Genomic DNA, 15,934 nt, shown 5'->3' with positions numbered 1-15,934 from the left:
AACTGGTTTGTGTTTTGTACATGTTGATTATACACTATTTCTTGCTCTGCAAAAGCAAATTCTCTTCATAAATACTTCCAAAGAATGAGAATGTGAAGAGTCAGTGGTTAAAATTACCACAGCAATACAATAGTGTATAACCTTTTGACAATTGCTTCTCGAATCTTTGTGAGATTTAAAGGGTTTAAAAAATGCTTACCCATTAAAGATTGTACAGTACCCACTTTATTTAGAACAACTTTATCCTCAAAATCACAACCTGTAAGTATGATTGATTATTGATGTACATATTTTCCACCATGTGTACAATTAAAATAAATAAATGGTAGACCATCACAACAGACAGGGCCCAGAGTAGGCCTATGGAAAGGATGGATTTAGACAGCCTGAATATTCAGTTGTCTGAGAGTCATTAAAAAATGTGGTGACAATTAAATTTTTTTTTTTTTTTTTTTATCTTTTGACTTCCAAAACAAAAGTAGGAACCTTTTAAAGATCATAGCATAATAGAGGCACTTTAAGTTCCCACACAGACAATGCAGATGATTTATAAATCTTCTGGTACATGGAAGCACTAAAACATTTCATTTTCCCAGGGAGGGAGGGACTAGTAGATAAGAGAATGGTCCGCCTGTTTGGATGCAGGTGGTGTCACAGTTCATGAATTCATTGGTTCATTCTGTCTGTGTGTGTGTGTGGAGTGTAAGTAGGAGGTGTGGTTTCTGATTACCTGCTCATCAGATCACCACCACCACCTGCTACACCTGATTACCGGGTCTACATTATGGCTTGCTAACCACCCTGTGTTTGTCAGATCGTTTGGTGTTGTTACGTGGTCCTGTCCTCTTCTCCTCCTGGTTCATCCGGTGTTTTCTGTTCTCATGGATTCTGTTTGTGTTCTGTGGATGTCTTCACTGTGGTAGATCAGCTCCCGGATCTGGTTGTCCATTGAGTCCCTGCGTCACCCGGACCAAAGCCTGTCTACATCGTCTGACTAACTCTTTACTGACTGTAGTGATATGAGATGGAACCAGCCTAACATCTGTCCACATTCATAGCTACTATCTGTGTTCTGAGAAAATAAAGATCTTGTATTGCACTCGCTATTAAATCTGCTTCTGCTTCATGACAGAACGATCTGACCACAACATGGATTCAGCGAGTGCCACTAATCTCCAGGAATTTCTCTCTAATAGCAATGCCCGTCTCGACAATCAAGAGGAACAGGCTGTTACTAGCAGCGCGGTGCAGGCTTTGGTGGCACAGGTGTCCGAGCTCACCCAGACGATACCCAGATGGTCTCACTGCGCCAACCCCAGCATCCGTTCCCCCCACCATCAGCCACATCAGTCCGAGTCAGGAGCCGCGGCTACCTCCACCAGAACGCTATTTGGGTGAGCCCAACATTTGTCAAGCATTTTTAACTAAGTGTTCCATGTTTTTTTCTCTCCAACCTCAGACATTTGCTACAGAACGGTCTAAGGTGGCGCTGGTGATCATGCTGCTCTCAGGACGCGTGGCTCAATGGGGAACGGCGGTGTGGGAGAATCAACATCAATGCTGCTCTTCGTTCCAAGCCCTTACCGATGAGATGAAGCAGGTGTTCGACCGGTCGGTCGCCGGGCGCGAAGCGGTGCGACAGTTGTCGGAACTTCACCAAGGAGACAGGTCCGTTTCCGACAACTTGATTGAATTCCACACCCTGGCGGCCGAATTGAGGTGGAACGAGGACGCACAGTGGGACAGGTTCCTGCATGGGTTGGCTGACCGCATCCAACAGGAAATTTACACTCTGGACCTGCCTACAAGCTTCGATGGATTAGTTGAACTGGCTTTAAGAGTTGATGCTCGACTGGAACGTCGGAAGCAACGATCCTCATCGTTCCCAAGTCCAGAGGTCCCTGGATGGTCTGCGGTCAGAGTCAGCCCGTCACTCGATCACGAACCCATGCAGCGGGCGGTCATTCTCGAGGAAACCCTTCATCAGCCACTCTCCTCCTGGTAAGACTTCAATGGGCAACCTCCACTCATCAGTGTCAAGTCTTAGTGGATTCAGGAGCTGAAGGTAATTTTTTTGGATAAAACTCTCGCCACTCACCTACAGATCCCTCTCAACACACTCACCCACAGGATTTCAGTCAGTGCATTTGATGGACAGAGCCTCCTGGAAATTTCATTCAGAACCAACCCCATCACTCTCATCACCGCTGGGAACCACACGGAGGAGATAGAATTCTTTGTCACCGATTCTCAGTTGGTTCCCATTGTCCTCTGTCACCCCAGGTTGGTTAAGCATGAACCCAGGGTTGACTGGGGACACAATTCCATCTCGGGTTGGAGTAATCAGTGCTACACCTCTTGTCTTGTGTCTGCCTGTACGTCTGTGTCTAGTTCTGTGTTGCAGGATGCTGAGTCACAGGATGAGCCGGTGAATTTGTCAAACGTGCCCCAGGAGTACCTCAACCTGAAGGTTCAGTAAGTCCCGAGCTGCTTCTCTACCTACTCACCGTCCCTATGACTGTGCCATAGAATTATTGCCAGGTATGTCTCCGCCTAAGGGCAAGTTATACTCACTTTCTGCTCCTGGGAGGGAGGCCATGGAGAAATATATTTCTGATTCTTTGGCAACCGGGCTCATCCGCCCCTCTTCTCCGGCGGGGTTCTTTTTCGTGGGGAAGAGGGATGGATCTCTGCGACCCTGCATTGATAACCGAGGGCTGAATAACATCACGGTAAAGAATACTTATCCTTTGCTGCTGATGTCTTCAGCCTTCGAGAGGTTGCAGGCAGCATCGGTCTTCACAAACTTGGACTTGCTTAATGCTAATCATTTGGTCCGCATAAGCGAGGGGGATGAGTGGAAGACCGGATTTAATAACCCCAGGGGGCACTTTGAATACTTAGTCATACCCTTCGGGCTGTCCAACTCCCCAGCGGTCTTCCAATCACTCGTTAATGATGTGTTGAGAAACATGGTAGATCAGTTCATTTATGTCTACCTGGATGACATACTGATATTTTCTTCGTCTCTCCAGGAACATGTTCAACACGTTTTGATGAGTGCTCCAGAGGTTGTTACAGAATGGGCTTTTTGTCAAGGCGGAGAAATGCATATTTCATGCACAGTCTGTTCCTTTTCTAGGTTACATCATCTCGTCTGAGGGAGTGCGCATGGACCCCGACAAAGTTAAGGCTGTGGTGGATTGGCCAACTCCATATTCCCGTAAGACCCTGCAGCGGTTTCTGGGGTTTGGCAATTTTTACTGACGTTTTATTCATAATTACAGCCAACTAGCCGCTCCTCTGACATCCTTGACCTCCCCCCGAACTACGTTCAGGTGGTCTGGAGTAGCCGAAGCTAAATTTTCCAAAATCAAGAGCCGCTTTGTTTCGGCTCCCATTCTCAGCGCCCCTGATTCATTACGTCAGTTTGTGGTGGAGGTCGATGCGTCAGAGGTGGGGGTAGGTGCGGTTCTATCCCAGCGCTCTTCCTCGGACGACAAGATGCACCCTTGCACGTTTTTTTTCCCATCGATTATCTCCAGCCGAACACAACTACTATATTGGTAACAGGGAGTTGTTAGCAGTCAAGTTGAAGAATGGCGTCACTGGTTGGAAGGGTCAGGGGTACCTTTTATAGTCTGGACCGATCATAAGAATTTGGAATATATCGGATCCGCTAAAAGACTGAACTCCAGGCAGGCTCAGTGGGCACTTTTTTCGGACGCTTGGATTTTTCTCTCTTGTACCGACCGGGTTCCAAGAACATCAAACCCGATGCTTTATCTCGCGTTTTTGACCGTTCCGAAAGCCCATCTACTCCCGAGTGCATTTTTCCAGAGAGACTCATTGTCTCCACACTCGTATGGGAGATCAAATCGAAGGTCAAATTGGTCTTAGAAGGGGTAATGCCTCCGCAACGGTTTTGGTGGCCAGGTATGGCTCATGACATTCAAGATTTTGTATTGGCTTGTTTGGTTTGTGCCTGTGGTTCAATTGTCCTCCAGATGGTTTACTCCAACCGCTGTCTGTCCCTTCGAGACCCTGGTCCCGCATCGCGCTAGATTTTGTTCCTGCCCTCCCACCCTCCCAGGGTAAGATGGTCGTTTTGACAGTAGTAGTCTACTATCTGTGTTCTGAGAAAATCAAAATCTTGTATTGCACTCGCTATTGAATCCGCTTCTGTTTCATGACAGGTGGTAAGCCACTGACTGTTTGACCATGGGAGGGCAAGAGAGTCCAAGCTCCTTCATCCTTCTCACATTGAGCAATGAGTAGCCCTTGACAAGCACACTGTGTGAGAAGGGTTTATCCCACAATCTTTTAATCTCTGCTATGCACACCAACAAAGCGGGAAGCGTTTGTTTCGACATTGTTAAGTGAGAAGGAAACATTTTCCGATTGTAAATATCCATTTTAACTCTCTGATAACCAGGAGTGATGCAAGTAATGCCAAATTTAGCTACCGCACACTTCCAAACCCCCGACCAGATCACAATCCACAACCATTGATGTCAAGTCGCCACTTTGCATGCTTATGGGTCTGAACGTTTAGGACAGGACAGGATAGCGTCATTCTCATCTGGCTCATCCCAGAGGAGGCGAGCTAACATCTCCTCCTCATCTCCCTCCACCACATAGCCTTCCTTAAGCAGCTGGTCAAAAAGCAGCATAAACCCAGGGGACTCTGAATTCGTAATATGCCCCCAAAAAGAAAGATCCCATGGGGAAAGGGTTGAGCATCCTTAGCCAAAGAAGGGATACTAGAGAGAAATGGATCGTCTTTAGAAGATGCAGCCACCCAAAGCCTTTTTTCCAAAATCCTGGCAGGCATTACACATTATCTTGGCATGCAACTTTCCGCATCCACCAGTGTGGCATGAGCATGTTTGACACCCAGCAAAATCAGTGGAAAACACACACACACACACACACACACACACACACACACACACACACACACACACACACACACACACACACACACACACACACACACACACACACACTACACACACAAAAATAGTTTACCTGCTTTAGGTCCCTTGGTTCCACCATTGGGATACCCCATATTTTGAGGAGAAGAGCCTAATTAGAGAAAAGTACTTTAAAGCAGTATAATATCCTCAGTTATTTTCAGAATTTAGTTTTATCCACATTACAATAAATGGACTAGAGCCGATAACATACAGTGTATTACCTGTGTTAGGTTGGTTAGCTGAACCTCCATTAGGATATCCTCCATATCCTGTTGAAAACCAATCTTAAATCAGTTTAGAGGTTCTCCGATTACCTCAAATTACCATAAAGACCAATTTACCATAATGCATTATCCCCTAATAAAGAACTACTCTACCGATAATATAGATTATTAATCTAGGTAGCACTTTACAATAAGATTTTGTTAGTTTTTTTGTTTTATTGTAAAGTGTTAACATTGATGTAAATGGGGCAGACAAAGGAAAAAGTGCACATCACGCATGCATGCACGCAGCCACTCACTCACCCACCCACGCATGCATGCACACACAGTTTACCTGGTTTAGGTCCCTTGGTTCCGCCATTGGGATACCCTGTATATTGAAGAGAGGAGCCTAATTAGAGAATTTTTTTTTTTAGACTTTTGTAATATTCACATAGTTCATATATCATAATTTAGTACTCTCTACACTGTAATAATAGCCTAGAACTCTAGACGCACCCTAGCAGCAAGAAATATAATTTGCAGCCAGGGCATCTAGCAACTCTCCGTTAGCTTGCGAGCTGGAAAAAACGAACTCTGGTCAAGCCAATCACATCGTGTATAGAGACAGAGCGACACGCGTCATAATCTGAAAGCCACGCCCACCGGGGGGAAAGCAAACCAATCGTCTCCATTGACTTTCCATTGCGGGAAGCGGCCTCCTTGTCATTTTAGACTTATTACAAAAAAATGAACAATGTCTAAAAGCTGTTATGTAACATGGTGTAAAGAAAACAAGCTAAAAAACACAGGAACAAAAACCCAGAAGTTTTAATAAATTGACTGCTAATAAAAACTTAGTTATGTGTTTTTTTAGCTTGTTTGCTGCACACCTTGTCACATATCAGCTTTTAGACATTGTTCTGTTTTTTGTTATAAGTGAAAAAAGATGAGGCGACTGCTTCATGCAATACAAAGTCAATGGGGAGCGTTGGATTGGTGTGTTCCCAGACCCAACATCTTGATGTATGTCTGGCTTGTAAGATACTGTAATAATACTGTAAAATTACATTTATTTAAACATCCAATATAATCACCTGTGTTAGGTTGGTTAGCTGCACCTCCATTCGGATATCCTCCATATCCTAAACAAAACCAATCCCAAATCATTTTAGTGGTTCTACATTTACCTTAGTTTGCAATACGGAGAAGTTATATAATTTATAAGAGAAAAGGAAGTTGACTAAATATAATAATATATACCTTGTTTGCTTTGTGTCTTGGACGGCCCACCATTGGTGTATCCTGCAAAAAGTGAGGTGAAAATTAATTCTACACTCAAACTAGGGCTCTGTTCTTCATACCTATGCCTTCATTTGCCTCCAAAAGCAAGACAACACTTTTTATTTTATACGTAAATTATTATATATGGTGGCTTCTCCTATGTTTCTTAGTGATTTTTTTTAGCAGCAGTTTCTCAAGAAATTACGATTATGTCCTTTTCGACTCACTGGATGGAAACGGTGCTTTTCACAAATGTTTTATGGGATATTGCAATTTTGCGCATAATTTAAATTTTCAACTTTGGATGGAAACAAAGCTTTAGATGACATAAAATGTTTAAACTGAGAAAATGTATAATTTTAAGGGAAAAACAAGTTGATTTTAAATTTCATGGCATTAACACATCTCCAAAAAGTTGTGACAAGGCCATGTTTAACCCTGTGTGGCATCCCTTCTTCTTTTTATAACAGTCTGCAAACGCCTGGGGACTGAGGAGACAAGTTGCTCAAGTTTAGTTATAGGAATGTTGTCCAATTCTTGTTTAATACAGGCTTCTAGTTGCTCAACTGTCAGGTCTCTTTGTCACATCTTCCTCTTTATGATCCGCCAAGTGTTTTTTATGGGGGAAAGATCTGGACTGCAGGCTGGCCATTTCAGTACCCGGATTCTTCTTCTATGCAGCCATGATAATTGTAATTGATGCAGGATGTGGTCTAGTATTGTCATGTTGGAAAAAGAAGGTCTTCCCTGAAAGAGATGACATCTGGATGGGAGCAAATGTTGTTCTAGAACTTGGATATGCTTTCAGCATTGATGGTGCCTTTCCAGATGTGTAAGCTGCCCATGCCACACACACTCATGCAACCCTATACGATCAGAGATGCAGACTTCTGAACTGAATGCTGACAAGAACTTGGGTTGTTCTTGTCCTCTTTAGTCTGGATGACACGGCATCCCAGTTTTCCAAAAAGAACTTAAAATTTTGATTCGCCTGACCAAAGAACAGTTTTCCACTTTGCCACAGTCCATTTTAAATTAGCCTTGGCTTAGAGAAAACGTCCGTGCTTCTGGATCATATTTAGATATGGCTTCTTTTTTGATCTATAGAGTTTTAGCCGGCAACAGCGAATGGGACCATCGATTGTGTTTACTGAACAGTTTTTTGTTAGTATTCTTGAGCTCATGTTGTGATTTCCATTACAGTAGCATTCCTGTATGTGATGCAGTGCCGTCTAAGGGCCTAAAGATCATGGGCATCCAGTATGGTTTTCCGGCCTTTGACCTTTACGCACAGAGATTGTTCCAGATTCTCTGAATCTTTGGATGATATTATGCACTCTAGAGAATGATAACTTCAAACTCTTTGCAATTTTTCTCTGAGAAGCTCCTTTCTGATATTGCTCCACTATTTTTCGCTGCAGCATTGAGGGAATTGGTGATCCTCTGCCCATCTTGACTTTACCCACTCTGAGAGGCTCTTTTTATACTCAATCATGTTGCCAATTAACTTAAGATGCAAATTGGTTCTCCAGCTGTTCCTTATATGTACATTTAACTTTTCCTTTTTGCTACCTGTCCCAACTTTTTTTGAATGTGTAGCTCCTCATGAAATCCAAACTGAGCATGACATTTTAAAATCTCTTACTTTCAACATTTGATATCTATATTCTATTGAGAATAAAATATAAGTTTATGAGATTTGTAAAGTATTGCATTCCTTTTTCATTCACAATTTGTACAGTGTCCCAATTTTGTAGGAATCGGGTTTGTAAATACAAAATCATAGTGTTAGCGATATTAAATGATACTGCCAATTTGTCATATTTGGTATTGAAAATAAGCAGTGATAAATCTTTAGATTTAATTTCAAACTTACAGAACAATGGGTCTTCTGATACTACCTAATAAAGGTAATGTAAAAATGGTAACACTTTACAATGTCTCATTTGTTAACATTAGTTAATGTATACTAACATGAACTAATATTGAGCAATACATTATCCTTCCCATAATCTTTAGTAATGCTATTTAATAAAAATACAGTCGTTCATTTTCTGTTCATGTTAGTTTAGAGTGCAACTATTGTTAACAAACACAACTTCTGATTTTAATTAGATATTGGCAAATGTTGATATTAACATGAACATAAGAAATACATAACAATACTTTTGCAGCATTTTATTAATGCTAACTAAAGTTGTTAAATAGTAGTTAAAAAAGTACTTAAATAATGTTATTCTCACACACACTTCCCAGCACCCCAAACTATCTTACAACCATACCTGTGACCAATTGTTACATTTTACCTGGTAGAAATATTTGGTTGGTATGTATAAATGCACCTCATTTGACAAAATATTAGTGGTGAAGTTTTTGGTTCTTGATATTTACCGCAATTCTGACCGCAGTCTCCCAAAATCTTTAGAAATTTACCATTTGTGTTCCACAGAATTAAAAAACATATCACACCTTGCTGGGGGACCAAATCTATAGAGAATATTAAGAGCACGGACTTACCTAGACCAGCTCCTTTTTGGGGATGAGTGCCCATTAAATTGCTGTAGCCTTCAAACAACATTAAACAGACTTTTAATGAAAGTAAACACACAAAGACCGTTTTACATGCAAAAAAAAAAAAAAAAAAAAAAACACGATGGTGTTTATACACAATTTAAATGGGAACATTTATGCACAATAACACATTGACTCTTGAGATTAAACTCACCCCCATAAAATGGAGCTCTGTAGCCATTCCCATTCCCATTTCCATAACCTGTAACAATAAATTAGAGGAATTTAGTGAAAATTAGAGTTTTACACACGCATGTTTCACGATATTAGTGAGGACATTGCATAGACTTCCATTGATTTTTAAATCAGGCTAATTATATTTTCTATTGCCTAACCCAACCTATGAAAATGTGGAAAACACTAGATTGATGTAAAAACATGTTTTGGCTAATTTATAAGCCTTTTTAACTAGTGAGGACCAGTGAAATGTCCACACTAGTCATTTGTCTTAACACTGTAAGTTCAGACATTTGGTATAGTTAAACCTCACAGACACACACAAACACACACTCCTGTACATCTATCTATGTCAGGACATTCATTGACACAATGCAATCCTTGGCCCCCAACTGTAACCCTACCCATTACAACTAAGTGCCAATCCCAAACCCTTACCCTAAATCTACCCTTAAAGGGTTGGTTAACCCAAAAATAAAATAGTGCCATTAAAGTGTTTTAGTCCAAATTTTTTTGAATAAACACAATCACTTTATATGATGACCAGATTGAATTTAGTCTTTTATTCATATATAACATTCCCCAACGCACACGTCAGTTGTGGTAAATGGAAGCTCAAACATGTTCACTTGATGTTTGAGAACCAATGAGGTTTATTTGCATGTGTTACAGAGGTTGGTTCTTGCACGTAAAGCAGTTTCAGTTGATCTTCTGTTTATGTTCGCTGATCAATTTTTATGTGTGAATAAAACCTAGATTCAATCTGTTCATCATTTAAAGGCGCAATATGTAATTCTTCGCCACTAGAGGAACGATTATACAAAAAGTTGTAGCTTGATGACGCCTTGATTTCATGAAATCATTGGAGCTGTTGTCTTCACATTTACAGCTGGTGGAAAACAATCTAACAGGACTCGGGCAGAAATCATATTCACGGATGAGCTAATATATTAAAGATTTATTATGGTTACTGTAGTATGAGGCAGGGTGGGGCTGAAAGCCATTGGTGATATTGCTAATGAGAGATAAGCGCGACACACGGCTCGAGAGCACTGTAACTTTTATTATACTTTTCCACTTCTTCCGGTCATGTGTGTGTGTGGGGTAATACATTGCTGCTGTATGTATCTTATCATATTAGATACATTGAGTGTGTTGAAAGTTTTGTTATAATGCTTCTCGGTGCGTTCGCTTGGCAGCTACTGTGAGTCACTTGTTGCACACTACAGCAAATTCGATATTAGCCATGGTAAAACATGATACTCGCGGTAAATAAAAAAAAAACAAGATTTAAACAATAAGACTGTGTTGTGCTGTATAACAATGATTCGTTTTCTATCGACAGTTGCTCACCTGTCTAATAATATATACAAAATATATAGGGATGCACCGAATCCAGATTTTTGAAGTTTGGCCGAATACCGAATCCACTGGTTAAGATTCTGCCGAATCCGAAACCGAATACCAAATCCAACTCCCATCCTCAGTCCATCACAGTAAACACATTAATGACATAAACAACGTCCATAGCAGTGTATTTTTAATTTAATTTTAATAATAAAAAAAAAGGCAACATTATGCCAGGATGACTGTGCCGTATTGCTGTCTGTAGATTCCTTCATGCACAACTCTTATTCTCTCGGATGGGAAGTTCGGTTCTTTGGCGAAACGGTCCTTTGGGACAGTTCGTTTCAATGAACCAGTAAAAAAACCCGGATCACCGCTTCTTTTACGTCCTTACGTAATGACGTCATTTCTATCATCCTGGCGGATGAAAATACATTCAAACACATTCAAATAAAGTATTTGTAATCAAAACTTAGTATAGTAATAATTATTATTGTCATCATCATCATCTTGGATACGTTTTTTAATTCTTGTTTTGCAAAAGCACTCAATACAGCCAGTCGTGCAAACACTGATGTTTTACACAGATTAGATACATTTACATTGACATAACATAAATTTACACAAATCCTTGGTTCACCCATGCTCATATATTATCAGCATCCGTTTTCCGAGAGAAACAGCAGCCGTCCCACTCCGAGAGAAAATGTTCTGTTCAAGACGACGCTTTCACGCATGCAGTATCTCAGTTCACCGGTTCTCACAGCAAAAACATGTCTCAGTTCAGTGAACTGTTGGAGGTACAACATATACTTCAAGATATTAGTTTATTTCTAGTCTGAGGGACTGTCCCTCATGTCAGAAAGTGAGTAACTACAGTAACTTGTGAGATCAGCGCTGATTTGAGACCCGAACCGTTCAGAACGATTCAGTCCGATTTGGTGAACTGGTTCGACCAGATCACTAAAAAGAACGATTCGTTTGCGAACCGGACATCCAGTGGCTATTGTTTAGGGTTCTTGCCACCACGAGACAAATCGACATTGCAAATTGAACATATAGCTCGAATATAGCTTGAATTGCCTTCTTGTGACTGAAAGTACTGTCAAACAACACATTTTCTGTTCACAAGTTCCATTTTCACTTTCTCACAGCCTACTGCATTCGAACGGTCCCCCTAGTAAACACGTTGCCATAATCAACCGCGGCATCATCGACCAGTATCGTGTAGTGTGCAAGCGGGTTCGTTTCGGTGAAAAAAAATTCTAAGGTTCGGCAGAAACCGAACCCAGTCAAAAAGTCCAATATTCGGCCGAATCCGAACCCAAATCCTGGATTCGGTGCATCCCAAATAATATATTAAAGCGTCTTTGGTGTTTCCATTCCAAAATAATACCGGAAATCGAGGGTAATGTCGGTATGATATTATTACCTATAAATGGGATGCACGGACACGGTCTATGTCCTGGTTAAAATTCTTATATCTCTGGATTTAAACATGGTTTGAAACATTTGTGATAATGCAAGTACTTGTCGACAAAATATATGACATTGTTCTATTTGTTTTTGGATGTTTTGATAAAAAATCTTAAATATTGTGCCTTTAAAGCAATCAAGTCTCTTCAGAAAATTTGGAAATAAACTGCATAATTCATATGGATTAGTTTTTATGATCTCTTTATGAACTTTTTGAAGGTTCCAAGTAGCTGTCTGTATAATAGAGGTGTCACATGCCTGTCCTGTCTTGTGTGCACATGTGGGTTTTGTTATGTTGAGCATGTGCTCCTGTCATTGTCTGATCCCTCCCCCTTGTTATCTGATTAGTGTTTGATTTCTCCCACCTGTTCCCTCTTGATTACTTCCCTTTATAAGCTCCTTGAGTTTGTCAGTCTTTGTCGGATCCTTGTTATGTCTACGTCTCCCGGTCCATGGTGATTTTTCCAGTTGGTATGTTTTTGAGTTTATGTTTTGATTATGTATTTTGCCCCCTCCTGTGTTTTGTTTTCTCTTTATGTTTTGTTTTGTATTTGTTTCCTTTGGTTAATCAATCACTCCTTTTGTCCCTGAATCCTCGCACCAGTTTTTCCTTTGTGTTTACGTAACATAACAATCCAACTCAGCAAGTGTTTTTTTTGTGTGTTTGTTCTATGGACTATGGAGCTTACCAGACTCATACGGCAGGTGATGCGGCAGGTAAACTCAAAATACATCAGGGGGCGGGTGTAAGAGTTTGCCTGCCAATTCCTCATTGAGGTGCATCACCTGTACCTCAATGAGATGGGAAAGGCAGAGGTGTTCAACCTCTTCTTGGACATGCCTCTCAGTCCCGTAGAGAGATAGAGGGAATGGGGACTCCAGATTTCTGTTTGTGGACCAGCTAGAGTCCAATCCTCCTAAGACCATGGTCCAGAAAGCACCAGTGGTTCCAGTTCCGGTGGCCCCAGTTACGGTGAACCATGCTCCGGTGGTCTCTAAGAGGAGGAGGAGAAGGAGGTACCATCTGTGACTACTCTGGTGGTCCCTTGTTCCAGTGGACCCACTTTCGGTGGTCTCTGTTCCGGTGGTCCTAGCTCCGGCGGGCTGTGTCTCGGTGGACCCAGTTCCGGTGGATCGTGTTCCGGGGGTCCCAGTTCCAGTGGATTCTATTCCAGTGGTCCCAGTTCCGGTGGATCGTATTCCAGTGGTCCCTGTGCCGGTGGATCCTGTGCTGGTGGATCGTGTCCTGGGGGTCCCTGTGCCGGTGGATCGTGTTCCGGTAGTCTCAGTTCCGGTTGTCCCTGTGCAGGTGGAACGTGTGCCGGTGGACTCCGTTCTGGTGGTCCCAGTTCCAGGGGATCCAGTTCCGGTAGATCCTGTGCCAGTGGTCCCAGTGCCGGTGGATCGTGTCCCGATGGATCAGATTCAAGTGGATCGGGTGCCGGTGGACTCTGTGCCGGTGGACGCTGCTGGTCCGGAAATGTCTCCCAGGCATGTCTCCCTGCTCTGCCTGTGCCGCCTCTGTGCCCTACTCTGCCTGCGCCACCCTGGCCCGGCCCCCTGCTCTTCCCATGCAGCTCTGGCACCCTGCTCTGCCCGCGCCACCCTGGCAACCTAAACTCTGTGGGACACCATTCCCTGTTCCTCCCTAGTTTACCCCTTCCTTGTCTGTCCCGCCCTGGTCCGTTCCTCCCGTCTCGCCCTGCTCCGTCCCGCTCTGGTCCGTCCCTCCCATCCCGCCCTGGTCCGTCCCTCCCATTCCTCCTGTCCTTCCCTGGTCTGTCCCTCCCGTCCCTAGTTGAGTGTCTGGTAGCCGCTCCTTAAGGGGGGTGTAATGTCACATGCCTGTCCTGTCTTGTGTGCACATGTGGGTTTTGTTATGTTGAGCCTGTACTCCTTTCATTGTCTGATCCCTCCCCCTTGTTATCTGATTTGTGTTTGATTTCTCCCACCTGTTCCCTCTTGATTTCTTCCCTTTATAAGCTCCTTGTCTTTGTCGGATCATTGTTATGTCTACGTCTCCCGTATTCCCTGTGATTTCCCAGTTGGTATGTTTTTGAGTTTATATTTTGATGATGTATTTTGCCCCCTGGTGGGTTTTGTTTTCTCTTTATGTTTTGTATTTGTTTCCTTTGGTTAATAAATCACTCCTTTTGAACCCGAATCCTCGCACCAGTTTTTCCTTTGTGTTTACGTAACAAGAGACGTTTCAGCTTTGATATGAGGGGTATGAGGACAGGAGAGGTGTTCGTCAATAAATGGAAAGATAAAGTAACTTATTTGAAAAGTAAGGGGAGACAGGGATGGTTATAATTGGGATGGTTGTAACAGGGACTTAATCGATGTATGTAATTTCTAAACTAATGGTGTTATAATTGACCACCCGTTACAACCATTCCTGATCTCCCCCACACAAAATATTTTCTTTATTACTTTTAGATTTAGTTTTTACACCAACATGCAAAAATCATCAGCTCGTACCATATGGGGCATGACCTCCATATCCAGGCATATTTTGTGCACTTCCATAAGCACCTGAAAGACATCAGGCAGGTTATTGATGATTTATTCAAATTTAGGAATTAATTAAGTATATTGTATATTAAATATCACATATTGCATCTTATGGTTTGGTTGCTTTTACTGTATCACATGGTTTGGACATACCTGGACCTTTGTTTACAGGATAACCTGATAATAAAAATAAATCATTGATATAGAAATTCATCTGTCAACATCCAATACAGAGAATCACAAATAATCTAAAAAATAAAAGGTCAAAATGTACCAGAAAGATATATATATATATATATATATATATATATATATATATATATATATATATATATATATATATATATATATATATATATATATATATATATTAGTTTTACTAACATTTTAGTAAAAGAAGCTAAATAAAATAAAACCTTACTTGATTAAGCTAATATTTTGTAAATTAAGTTTAACGTTATCAAAATCCTAAATCTGTTTTTGCTCACCATTTCCTTTGATATTTGCTGAGTTGCTATTTGGACCCAAACCATAACCTGAAAATACAGATTTATGGGGTTATCACATTTTTCTAAACTGAAAATTTGTTATACCAGAATTCCAAATAACTAATGGAAACAGCCTTGCACTGAAATTGCACTGCACTATAAAAATATTTATATTACCTCCTGGTGACATTTGTGCACCGCCATTTGGATTTTGAGGTTGGTATAAAAAAATAAATAATATACTGTCAGGATAGCCTACTGCACATGAAAATGTACTGTACAATATTCAACTGAATTTAAAGAATCACAAAAATGTATGAAAAAAAGAAATTATGAAAAATAATGTCAACAAACGTAAATACAGTATAGCTGAGATTCGTGGAAGCTCCATTGTCGGTTTATAATGTATACAGACCCATCACATATTCTGTTCAATACAGCATTGCTATATAAAACTATTTTGATAAAATTTCTTCATACTATACTTTTGTCATTTGATGTTTATGATGGACTTATTGTGACTGTTTCCATTAACCTTTTTTCCACAGGTAACGTGAACACATAAAACTGCTGCATCATACAGTACTGTTGTCTTACACACATGGGGAACAGACAGTTCCTGGAGATAGCAGGAGAAAAGGAATAAGTTGAGCAATTCTGTGCTGGTAATAAAATCATATTCTTACTGGGAGATAGATATAGGCATTGCAGGGGGAGCCACAATCATTTTGCTTTGGTATAGAAGACCATGGCAAGAAAAAGATGTTTCACAAAATAATGAGAAGTTTCAGGAATTGAAATGCACAACAGTAGCCCAACAATCAGACCCACATCAAGATGTTTGGTCTGGAAACTCACCATTGACAGGGCTCAATCCAAGGGGCGGGATAAACGG

The 15,934-nt window shown here is 41.3% G+C and overlaps 1 protein-coding gene across 1 annotated transcript in view; it reads right to left on the bottom strand.

Moving 5' to 3' along the window:
- The window catches only part of cmn (calymmin), a 35,834-nt gene extending 20,605 nt beyond the window's left edge, over nt 1-15,229 (bottom strand). The window contains exons 1-11 of the mRNA XM_067430665.1: nt 15,217-15,229; nt 15,040-15,087; nt 14,705-14,728; nt 14,519-14,572; nt 9,192-9,239; nt 8,984-9,031; nt 6,446-6,487; nt 6,280-6,327; nt 5,538-5,594; nt 5,201-5,248; nt 5,032-5,088 (exon numbers count right to left, since the gene is read on the bottom strand). Of these exons, the coding sequence (XP_067286766.1) occupies nt 5,032-5,088; nt 5,201-5,248; nt 5,538-5,594; nt 6,280-6,327; nt 6,446-6,487; nt 8,984-9,031; nt 9,192-9,239; nt 14,519-14,572; nt 14,705-14,728; nt 15,040-15,087; nt 15,217-15,229 (487 nt within the window). The remainder of the gene's footprint in view (nt 1-5,031; nt 5,089-5,200; nt 5,249-5,537; nt 5,595-6,279; nt 6,328-6,445; nt 6,488-8,983; nt 9,032-9,191; nt 9,240-14,518; nt 14,573-14,704; nt 14,729-15,039; nt 15,088-15,216) is intronic.
- Between the last annotated feature and the right edge of the window lie 705 nt (nt 15,230-15,934).

Source organism: Pseudorasbora parva, chromosome 21, assembly GCF_024679245.1.
Source record: "Pseudorasbora parva isolate DD20220531a chromosome 21, ASM2467924v1, whole genome shotgun sequence".
NCBI lineage: Eukaryota > Metazoa > Chordata > Actinopteri > Cypriniformes > Gobionidae > Pseudorasbora > Pseudorasbora parva.
This window is presented reverse-complemented; position numbering and strand designations above follow the sequence as displayed.